This window comes from Anneissia japonica, unplaced genomic scaffold (assembly GCF_011630105.1).
Source record: "Anneissia japonica isolate Jap-2015-1 unplaced genomic scaffold, ASM1163010v1 scaffold1483_len710385_cov172, whole genome shotgun sequence".
Classification (NCBI taxonomy): domain Eukaryota; kingdom Metazoa; phylum Echinodermata; class Crinoidea; order Comatulida; family Comatulidae; genus Anneissia; species Anneissia japonica.
Window position 1 is genome coordinate 312,418 of NW_022732828.1, and position 12,767 is coordinate 325,184.

At 30.3% G+C, this 12,767-nt stretch overlaps 1 protein-coding gene across 1 annotated transcript in view; it reads right to left on the reverse strand.

Annotated features, from left to right (window-relative positions):
- Positions 1–12,767, reverse strand: part of LOC117115835 (serine/threonine kinase-like domain-containing protein STKLD1) — a 42,801-nt gene that overhangs the window by 28,507 nt on the left and 1,527 nt on the right. Inside the window, exons 4-10 of the mRNA XM_033259787.1 lie at positions 7,011–7,085; positions 5,906–6,010; positions 4,463–4,533; positions 3,479–3,587; positions 1,111–1,211; positions 768–859; positions 103–141 (exon numbers count right to left, since the gene is read on the reverse strand). Of these exons, the coding sequence (XP_033115678.1) occupies positions 103–141; positions 768–859; positions 1,111–1,211; positions 3,479–3,587; positions 4,463–4,533; positions 5,906–6,010; positions 7,011–7,085 (592 nt within the window). The remainder of the gene's footprint in view (positions 1–102; positions 142–767; positions 860–1,110; positions 1,212–3,478; positions 3,588–4,462; positions 4,534–5,905; positions 6,011–7,010; positions 7,086–12,767) is intronic.

The window sequence follows — 12,767 nt, forward strand, 5'->3', positions numbered from 1 at the left end:
TATTAATTTGAACACTAATTGTAACATATCCATTTAATAATAGTTTCAAATGCTTTAAATTTAATTTACCATATCATTTAATTTACAAAAATTACTACTTACTAATGGTGTCAGCCACACTTGCACCTTTGTCTGGTGATTCTGTATGAAGAAAATAACAAAAAATAATTTAATTAAACTTTTCAAAATACAATAGACAATTAGATATAGAAGTAAACAATACAAAGCCAGCATAACGTTTGATTGTTCATTTAGTCATTCATTTATTCATTCATTCTTTTATTTGTTAACTAATTAAATTTGTTTTTATTCAATACAATAGCCCTTGTAGTATAGATACATCTATTCAATATTCAATATTCAATATAAAGTTTATTTCCACATCATCAATACAAAATACATAGACAGAGCAATACATAAGGGTAAAAAAAAAAAAACAAAAAAAACAAAAAAACAATAATTGATAAGAATGTAAGCCCATTAGAACATTTGAATAAAGTAGAAAAAGGGTCGCAACAACAAGCAAGCTTTATAACGGGCGCACTGATGGGCCCTGCAACACATTAAAATTCATAAGGTATACATCCAGAAACCGAACATTAAATATGACTTACAGTATTTCCAAATGTTATCATAAAATACTTCTAATGAATTACTTACAACTAAAACAAATATAGAAAAATAATACTACAATATAATATACATTTGTTATGATTTTAGATGCATTGTTGACTAAGGAATTAGTCAACTAGTAAATAAGTGCTTACTTGAGTTTTTCTGTTTTTCTTTCTTTTTTCCAGCTAATTCTGAGCCACTCAATGCCAAGCAGTTCTTAACAAATGGAATCTCAACAAGCTCTCTGAAGACAAGAAGAAAAAGAATGTAAGACCATGAAATGTATGTGAGATGCAAGAAGTAGACAATCTATTGTGGTTTTTATGTATTTCTTTATTTTTTATTTTAGGTTACTCTGAGTGACCCTATGGCAAGCATCAACATGGACACAGATCACAGTTTAAAAAGTCTGAATTGAACATCTCTCATCATTGCCATATGATTACTATTGTTTCTTTGTGTTATTAGCTAATTACAATGTACAATATGACATACATAGCTGTAGGTCTCTGCTGGAAGTTCCTCCTCAACATCGTCCGTATCAAGTGGCAGATATCTACTGAGTACTCCTTCTCAATGTCTTTTAATGCATGTTTCTGGAAAAAATTGAGCCTGCATTGCAAAGCTAAATGGTCTAGCTGTATTTAACCACACTATAACTTCGGACATCATACTTTCTAAAATGATCAAAACTTACCGTGCACTCAGTGCAGTTCAGGTGTGAACAGCATTTGTGTTTGAATGTTTTCATAGTTAAGCATTAAAGCAATTATAATGAAAATAGATTTTGATACACCATGTACTGAAAATAAAGTACTGACACACCTATTTAGAATAATTATTATTCAAATATTTTTGTTACTACTATATCTATTTTTATATACAATATATACATACTCATTTTCCGATGAATAGAATTAGCAAGTAACTATAAGCTGTATCTCAACATTCAGAAATTTCTATGCTATGCAATACACATTTATACTTAACATAGCACCCAAAAAACCTCATAAACCTCTATAATTTTACCCACACTGCATTATTTCCTGACAGTCAACCTCAAGCTCCCAAATCTATTCAAAAGATTTGCATTATCTAATGTAGCATGGTTAATCATAACAAGATTACTTAGGAAAACAAAACATTTACAAAAATTATGAATGCAATACTACTAATACAGGTCATAGCAACACCCAAGATAAAAGTTTAAGTTATATACAACAAATACTACAAGACATAAACTAAGAGTTAAAGATTACAACTACTAAAGCTACAGTCAAAAGGTAAACTAAATGTTAACATGTTTGTGAAAAGTTTATACAAGTATGGAATTAAAATTAACAACAATGAAAAACTTCTAAACATGTATTCTAAGACCAAGAAAAAAAGTTATTTTAACGTTTCAATTACTCTTTTTTTATGATCAGACTTAGAATAAAACCATTCTATGTTGGTGTATTATAATTTTGTGCATGTTGTAATTTTGAATTGGTTTTCCACTTGCAATTACATTTTGGTTCAGTATGTGCCTTTTTTTTAACCAGTTAGTTTACGACCTTGAAAAGTGTATTAATCTTTTTTGTGAATTTTAAATGCGGTTCCGTAAAAAAACTTTACATTTTGTATTTTATTTAAGGATGGACATGTGTGTCACTGTTCAAGAAGTGTACATCCAATCAATATTTGATCAAGCATAAAGCTTTATTAACATAATTAGTGGCTACTGTACATGGAATTTGTTGTGCAGTAAAAAGTTGAAGCATCAAGACTTTTAGCATGCAACTTACCAATCGCTCCCGGTTCTTCAATATGATTGATTCAATTAGCAATAATAACAAAGTTCTTTAGAACGCCTAGTTCTAAAATATTTTTAAATACTGTCTTTGACATATTCCTAATGTTACACAACAAATAATTTATCCTGAATGTTAGCAAAAATGGAACTGATAAAAATTGCCAGAAAAAATTGTTCAAAATGACAAATATATAAAAATGGTCCCAATTGCTGGAATTCATATAATGAAACAAAGAGTGATGATGATGGTAAGTGACAATGATGACAACAAGAAAAATGATGGTATATAAACAGTTGCTTATTTATGAAATATATTTTCATAATTATTATTCTGTATTGCATTTGTATATTCTACATGGAGACCCACTTGATAATTATAAACTTGAAAATTGTAAGTTATGCATTTTATGTTTATTGATCCTAAAGTAAAATATAGATTCAATGAAATGACAACATTTTGAATACCATGCACTCTTTAATACACATATGGCATACTAAAACATTAGAATGATTTTAGATGGAATAACAAAAATGGTCTATTTACATGGTATTCAAGGGACTTAAGAAAAAATAAATATATGTCTTGACAATTATTACAAAATATCAGATGAGAACAAATAGGAACAAATAGGGATTATAAGAAATATGGGTTAAATTACTGGGATTTAAATATAATACAAAATCATCATATCATTTTATCACATAAAAAACAAAAACTATTTGAACTAGTGTTTTGTAAAAATAACCTAGTACACCATGGAACTATAGTTACAAAATATTCCACATAATTTGTTGAACTGCTGTAGGGTATACCCACAGGGAGTGAAGAAGGTTGCACTTGGTGCAAGTTCGGATCCAGTGACTTGAGATCAGAATTGAGAACATTTACTATTCAACAGATTTGAAAGGGTTACCAAATAAAATATGATTCAAATAGTAAAAAGATAATAAAGTAGCCAGTGATAAGGAAAAAAAATTTATGATGATTAGTAAGGTAATGCAAGGTTTCTATATTTTGATAACAGGTAAGGTGGTGATTATGATATCTGTAATGAACAACTAACCAACAGTAGTCCTGGCACTGGTCCTGGCATCACCCATCACTGTAGCAACTCCAAAGTCACCTACGGAAATATTCAAGTCTGAGGTGATGAAGATATTGCTAGGCTTCAAGTCTCTGAAAATCAAAACAAGAATTAAAAAATTTAGCCACTTACTATATATTTTGATGTTAAGCCACAAATTTCGAACTCCGAAATATAAGGTGCAGCCTATACACAATTAGTACCTACTCTTAAGATTCCAGATCGCAAACCACAAAAAATCAGGCACCAGCCTGTCTACTGTAGGCTAGGCTATACAAATTAATTAGCCTAGTTTAGGTAGCCTAGTATTTGTAATTATACTCACTGCAGTGCTATACTACTGTATGATTACTACATTTTCTACAGTATTCAAGCAAGTATTTAGATTGTTTCAATAATTGTTTTCATATTATGTTCATTCATGTTTGAAACTCTTTTTTCCTGTTTAAACCTCTCCATTCAAAACAATAACAATTTTTTGGTTCTTGAGGTTATGGGGCGTGTCACGTAAGTGCACTAATCTAATTTTTTTTTGGTTCTTGAGGTTATGGGGCGTGTCAGGTAAGTGCACTAATCTAACGATGCACATAGACGGAATGAAGCAGGCTAAATTTTCAACTAGATTTGGATGCATGTAAAATTCTATTTTGTGTTATTAGGGTATTTGTGTATAGTGCATTTCCTTTCAGTTACAAAGCACTGTAAGTTTTTCTGTGGTCATTGGGTCCACATGTTTAAGGGTTGCTGCCATATTGGTGCAGTAGCAAGCAACCTCACAAGGTACCCATTTATACGCCTGCTTTGCTCAAGGATACAAGTAAAATGCACAGCGAGATTGGGAAACCAAACTATTTCCGTTGTGTCAAACTGTTTCCACGAGTTTATTAGTTTATAGAGTATCATACATTATTCCATCCTGCAAGAGGAAGGTCATTGGATGAGAATGTTTACAATGTGTATACTTTACCGATGAATAACTTTCTTTTTGTGTACAAAGACCAAAGCTTCTAGCATTTGGCCAAACCATTTCTTTAAAATCTGGAAATAAAAGAAAAGTTCATAAATTATAAATTACTATGTTATATTTATTTTTTTTTTTACTGAAAAAAATCTGTTCCACTTTTATAAAGCTGATAAAATTACTTTAGCTTATATATTACAGGTTTCTTGGGTAAATATAATTTTTAAGCCATTAAGCCTACCATTTGAAAGGAATACTACTGCAGCAGGGGACCTCTTATGTGCTCCCAGCAGTTATAGCACTCCTGCTTATTCAAATAAAGACCACCAAATCACAATGCTATAATATAACTTAAATATTACTAGTATTTCAACCTGTCAATAACAGACTTATTTTATTTTAATGATGATCTTCTATTTGTTATTTTTGAAATTTTAAAATAAACAAAAAAAAAACACATTGACAATTGATGCCTTGACAATGGTAATAAACCTGTAAAGACGCTCTGATTGGCATACTATGACAAGTAATCAATAGTTAGTCAATGGGCGACAAAGTCACAAGGTCTCATTGTATTTGCATGTTTGGTAGCAGTAAGATCAAAATTCCATCAAAATCCTTTGTGGGACTGCTAACTTTGCACTGGCTAACATTTTCAGTAAGTAGTTATCACACAATGTACGATACCGTAGGCCTACTATTTATTTACTCTCAACAAACATTGCGAATTTTAATACCTCACCCATCATTTTAACATTAATATAATTACTTAAAGTTAATTTGATCAATAAACAGCTGAAATGATTTTTTGTAAATAAATAGGCCTAAAATTGTTCCTTTCTACTGCAGTACAGTTTATTCAACAAATATGTAGGACTTTAATAAGCAGATCGTTCATGCTCTAATAGCATGCAGCGATATAATTAACAATTAAATCGGTTGGGAATATTAGCAAAACGCTGATTAAATATTTGCAACCCATTTTAATCAAAACATATTATTAAAAGCAGGTGGCTTGTCTAATCTGTTTATCCACAAATTTCACCTTGCCAACAAATTTCAATATACCAACAGGGATGATATAGCGTGGTAATTCATTAACTTATCATAAGCCAATCAAAGCAATAAAACTAAACTAATAAGAAGTTATAATATGAAGTAAAACTCATCATTATTTATCATTATTTTAATCTAATCAGGTATCATACCAACAAGGCTTAAATGCTCTACTGTAGTTTAAGTCTCATAATCTTCTCCTAATTTATAGATATTTTTACAGAACATTACTACATAAGCAACGCTGGTTAAATGGCTATAGCTCCGTTCAGAATGATTTGTTTTCTGGTCAAACTAACCGTGTACCTAGTCAATTTGACCAAAACAAAGGTGCAGATATACTTTGTCCTTGTCAAAATTAATCAAATGCAATGCTGCTTAAATAGTACTGACCAACTCATCAACTTTCTCTCCCTTTGTCCTCTTCTGCTTTAAGACTCGATCAAGATCACCCATTTTGTAGTAGTCCATCACAATACATACGTACATAGTTGCTTCCTGTTTGAAAATGTAAAATAATTTACGAAAATGTTTACTGATATTAATAACAAGCATCATCATTTAGCAACAATCCTATCACCAACACTATCACCACCAACACCATCATCATCAGCATTATCTGTGGAGCAGGTTGGTAGATGCTGGCCTTCCAATTCCAGCACTCTGATTCAAAATGCTAAACAGTAGTTTCATTCTTTAACCCTGATATAAGCACATTTAAAAAGATATAGCATATAAATAATTTATTACAAATTACACTCCTTCGTCAGTGGCATAGATCATAATATACAAAATCACTTAATTTCAACAAAGGAAAAATCCAGAAAACAATGGTCCAGGAAATAGACCAACGCAGGAAAGGCAAAACAAGAAATCATTATCTATAATGATAATAATAAAATAATACACACAGAAATATACATGCAAGATACACAGAAAACATAAGTAAAGTTTTCAATAAGGAAAATAAAAAATATGTTTAAAAAGAATGTGTTCTTTAAAATATATTTTATTTATATAATAATTTTTTAGCAACATCATATTCAGAATCATTATCATCTCTTGAGTTTTATAATAAACTAATAACTTAAAGCCTCTTCATTATCATAGTAATTATCTCTATATTTTTTAATATAGTTTTATGAGACATGATATTTAGAAAGATGATGCAAGATACACAGAAAACATAAGTAAAGTTTTCAATAAGGAAAATAAAAAATATGTTTAAAAAGAATGTGTTCTTTAAAATATATTTTATTTATATAATAATTTTTTAGCAACATCATATTCAGAATCATTATCATCTCTTGAGTTTTATAATAAACTAATAACTTAAAGCCTCTTCATTATCATAGTAATTATCTCTATATTTTTTAATATAGTTTTATGAGACATGATATTTAGAAAGATGAATCAATATTTTTTTTAAGTAACAGACTCAGCATGAGTGCTAACAGAAGATAAAAAGCAATGCCATAAAAACCTGACAGTTTATTACCTCTTTATCCCAAGTGACAAAGAACTCCTTATAACCGCAGACATAAGGATGCTGCAGTTCCTGTAGCGCCATCGCCTGTCAATGAAATAACGAGAAGAAATTAGGCTAGGTAAAAACACAAAGCACACGAAAACACCTGTGACAGGTGAATTGTATAATTGTCATTGTCGGCGATCAAGCCCTGGGTTTCTTGATTCTATTGCAATCGCATCATTCCAGGTGGCAGGCAACATGCTAATTTACATATGAGGATTATTTTGTTAATTGTGGCCAAGGCAATCCAAACCAGTCACTCGTCACAAAAATTCATTTTTAATACAGGGTTAAACAGTAGAATGAGAGCTATAAAATGGTGAAAGAATCATTCATATCCGACATTTCGTTATGGAGTTACAGAGGTTTAAACATAAAGCCATTTAAAGAACAATATTTGAGAAATCAGCTCTGAACTTTATGATCTTGGGCAATTTCTCGGGCAGAAACCATTAGCAAATCATTAAAAAATTTTGTTTTAACATTGAAAATGGGGAAAATAACAGCATAGCATGATATATAGATATATAAAGGTTAGCTTAGTGTAATAAAATAGATTTAAAAAATGTTGACATTCCAGCATGTTTCTGCCATTATCTCTGAAACAGGATTTGCAACGAGTGACTGGTTTGGATTGTCTTTGAACAAATTTGTTTAATATCATCCCAGCCAACAGTGAATTTAACAATCACATCTAGACTGAATGGTTCATGTAAAGTGAATGTGGTTTCTGCAGCGGTCAATGTGTAGACTGTTGTTAGTGTTAACTTTAAGGCTGGTGTTTTTAATCTGTCACTGTGAATTTTGTCACTTTGCCTCCTTCTACCCAGGAGTACAAATAGGTACCTGGTGCTGGTAGAATGTTGTGACATGATTCACCAAGAAACAATAAAACCTTTAAAGAAACACTTAAAAAACTGAATAAAATCTGCTTCAACAGTGTTTGTTATTGTGCATTTTAATGTACTGTGTGTAGTGTACTGCTGTATAAATGTAATATTTTTGAATTGCAATTTACAGTTTCTTACTCCACCAGTTCATTAAAAATCAATGTATATAAATCATAATTTACCGAGCATTAAATGTAGTCCTTGTATAATGAAAATTAATTGAATTGAAAACTTTAATTTATCTACTATCTGGCATATTTGTATTACACCATTTCCAAAATCTCTTTTATTGCATTTTTATAATTGTTCTTTTTTTTTGACACACGGAAAACAAATTCTGTGTGTACACTGAACAAATAAACTAGCTTCATGGGTGGTTATTTAAATTTAAATATAAACCATTGCTAGGTGATAGCTCCATTAAAATAGCTTATAAGGGTATAGAATATATGATAAAATGTAACTAAATAGGATGTGGTCTACTGAACACAATTCAACCATAGAGCTGGGATATCACAGGGAGAGATCAATGACTGAATGACTAGAAAGTTCAAGGTAGATTGCTCACACTGGTTCTGCTTCTGGTGGCTAAAGCCAACCTCATACTGATTCAAAAAATAGGAGTATCACACTAGGAGTAAACTAAGTAAATGTATATTAATTAATTATAATTAACCACTTATGAATTAGGTGAACACAGTCGGTCTTGAGACACTAGCTTAATCAAATTAAATTTAGACACCTCAACTGTATTTTTTTTCTATAGGCCTATTGTATGCCATACTCTACAGAAGGTAGCCCATATTTAATTTGGTCAAGTGTGTAAATTTATAAATATTCAACCTTAGGAAATGCTTTAATACCTATCAACATTATGGGTTGTATGCAAGTACTATGAAAATCAGTATGAATGAGAAAATATTCTTCTCACCAATTATCAGAAGTAAAAATAAACTTTTGTCATCGTCTCAATGAAAATTATTTGATTCTCTTGTTATTGGAATGAGCAATTTATTATTTAAATGAATTGTCTGAGGGCTTTTCATCACAGCAGCAAGATTCTTTTATGACTGAAAGGTAAATTCAGTCAAAAGCACCGGCCTAAGTAGAATTTAACTAATCAACATATTTTGTTTATTTTTCTCCTTGATTATCTTTTGCTAATTGGTATTTTTTTTTTTTAATGATATTTGGTTTTATTTGACTTTATTTATCATTAGCATATTATTTGTTTAATTTTTCTTAAGTTTGGTAGTTAACATTTTTCACCATTTATTCTCTTGTGTAACACGTAAGACTGCAAAACTGACTGGAGTGCCACCGATACAAAGGTGTAGAGTCACTTGAATAAATATTCAATCCAAATTGATATTTTTATCAACAGTTTGAACTTTACTTACAGAAAAAACTCAAAGGAGGTACTCTCTCTGTGATGTTCAAATATATATTTTTAGTCTCTTAGCGTGATGCGCAACTGTATGCAAGCTCAACATCACCTACTATTTTACACTTGGTTTAAAAATAAACATCTTCTAACAATGGTCTTCATTATTGATTATTACAATAACTGTACAAATTCAAAATTAAGTATTATCAACCATGGAAATTAAATTTCCATTGGAAAATTCAATTGGAATAAAATTTTTATTAGAAACACTTCATTATAACAGAATATATCTTAATGGTCTGTTACTAACGTTGGACGGACCAATGCACTTGCGACATCATCAGAAATCTATTTGAGAGCATATGTGGCAAAGACAAGCCAAACCAGTCACTCTGTCGCAAAAATCGATTTTGAGTTATTAATATAGGGTTAAAGAGTAAAATAAGAGCTATAAAATGGTAAAAAATTCGTTCAAATCTAACTTTCCTTCTGAAGTTACAAGCATTTAAGCATACAGCTGTTTAAAGAACAATATATGAGAAATCAGCCTTCAATGTTTATGATTTCAGGCATTTCTCATGCAGAAACTATTATAAAATCATTAAAAAGTGTTGTTTTAACATTGAAATTGGGAAAAATAACAGTCACAGAAAGATGTATAAATATATAAACCTTAGTTTAGTGAAATAAAATAAATTTTTAAAAATTTTACATTCTAACATGTTTTAGCTATTTTCTCTGAAACACAATTTGTGACGAGTGACTGGTTTGGCTTGTCTTTGCCACATATACGTACGAGGAGCACACAAGATTGTAATTTGCAGAGATGGAATACTACATAACTGAGTATATTAAACAGTTCTAAAATTATTTTAAATTAGTACACACCTCCTTATTATAAATTTTACCATATGTATTAACATTGTAATACATTATCCACTTATTTTTCAAATTGTTATGATAATGGTCTTTGAGACCATAAAAATGGGCCTGATGGGATTGTATACTTCTGGTATTTTAATGATTCAGTCAAGCTGCTTTAATTTTCCATTTTAAAAACTGTCAAAGCAGCTTGTGTATCCTTTGGGAAAAACTGTAACAAACTGAAAGAATGTTCAACTAATATCACACCTACACAATGTACGAAGTGATTTGCTAAAACACTTGACCCCATCTCTAACTACCTTCCACATTAATAGACACTGAATTATTAATCATAGTTAGAACGATAAGGAAGGAACACTTTGAATGAAAAAACAAATCTGCTTGGAGGACTTTGTCCAGGCCAACAAGGCACTTACCATTCTTTAGTTATGGTGAATAGACTTTAGTATAAGGTTGTGTAAACACAGTGAAAACAAAGTATAGGTTAGTAGACACTTTAGTCTATATAGTGTTTACACAGTCACTACTTTGGTTTGGCAATATAAATGTTATTTATTTTTTAGGCTAAAATAAAAAATTGCAAAAAAAAGCATATATGATGATATCAGAAATCAGTGTCAGTGATACAGTAGATAGAGAGATAAAGAGATACAGTGGGATGGTATTTGGTTCTAATTTTAATCTATTGGCTAAGGTATAATTTTAGAGTTTATATTTGCCAAATTCATCCATGCATTTTTGTTGTTGTTGATGAAAGGTAACTACAAGGTTTAACATCCAAGTTTAAATAAAGGTCTCATTTTTTTAGATCCTTAGTATTGTTTGTATTTTGAGCTCTTGATAGAAAAACATCTTTGCGAAAGAGCCAACCACAAACATTCAAGGCTTTGGGACAGTAAAATTGGGCAACAAAAACATTTTTTTTTGGACTTTTCACTGGAAAGGTACTGTAACCAAATATCATATAGCACTGGGATTTTTGGTTACAGTACATTACACTGACGTCACGGTGCTAAAGGGGTAAATCCTAATAACTACATAAAAAATGGCCAAAAATGATTTTAAAGTTGATTATATTTAGTTAATAATGACATGTTAAAAATCCCCTATAGAAAAAAAAATCTTTCTAGTTCCCTTTTAAGCTTTTAGTATTTCAAATAATGTAAATAAAGCAATTCAGTGTTGTTAATTGAATCTGACTCTGATTGTATTTCAAGTGCAATTTTGCTGATTTACATTTGTTTACAAGCACCAGACCTACATAGTTACATAGCTATACACTCCAACACCCTGGGGCCTGGGGATATGGTATGAATATTATGAAGAAACACTGTATTGTTAGATTACCATTAGAAGATTATCAATGAAAGTATCTACGTATAAGATAAAAACGAATGTCTGAAATGGTTGCTAAAAAGTGAAATGTTTGAAACTGGCAAACAGTATGCAGTGCGGAAATTAAACTCTTTGTGCAAATATGCCTTGATATTTACACTGCTGGCTTCCTTTAGTTACTACCTTCCTGAATACAGGCTGTAGTATTGATTAATTAGTAAGTTGATCGTTAGCGAGTCAATGAAGCAGGGCTGATGGACACATATCAGCACTAAAGGAAACAACTTTCGGCAAGTATAAAAATTAATTCACTTTAAAGTAAAAAGGAAGACATAATTTACTCTTACTTAAATCAAGACTGTAATTAAAATGGATAGGTTTTGCATAAAATCAATGAAGACATGATTAAACTCATTAATTAAAAGTACAGATGAAGATTTATTTTCCACCTCAAAATTTCTTACTTTTTATTGAAATATGGTACACTACATGCTAAAATGGATGGACAGATCTATTAGATATAATATATCTGGGTAAGTATAAAATTAAACTAATTAAAATACAGATTTTATAAAGAGTTATTTAGCTATTATCATCTTGCATGTATAATTATTTACTAGATTACTACTTTTTAGTAAACTACTATTACAAATAAAATGGATGAACAGCTACCAGCCATGTTATGCATGGGGAACATATCAAGTTAAGCTATCCATTTAAAGTACAAATTTTATGAAGATTGATTTAGCTCTTTCATCTTTACATATCATCTTACACAGTAAGTTAAAATAAATGGATAGCTACTAGGCAGAATGTACTTGAAGTCAATATAACATTAAACTCATTAATTTCAAGTACTAATTTCAAGAAGATTTTGCTCTTATCAACAGTTTAAGACTGTGCTGGTTTGAAATGAAATATGAAAAATCAATGGGCCCAACCAATAGCATACTTGAGACAAGTACAGTACTATTAAACTGATTAATTTCAAGAACAGATAATATGAAGATTATTTTACCCCTTCACAGTACTTCATGACTCGACTAAGCTAAAATGTTTTGTAATTGTTAATATTAACAAATTTTAATAATCACTTAAATGTTTTTTTTTAATTATAAATCTTCTAGGATTTCAATTAATACAAAATGATTTGTTTTACCCATGCCGTCCATCCATTTATTTTAACTTACTGTGCATGTACCTGCAAACATTTAGTATATATAAAAC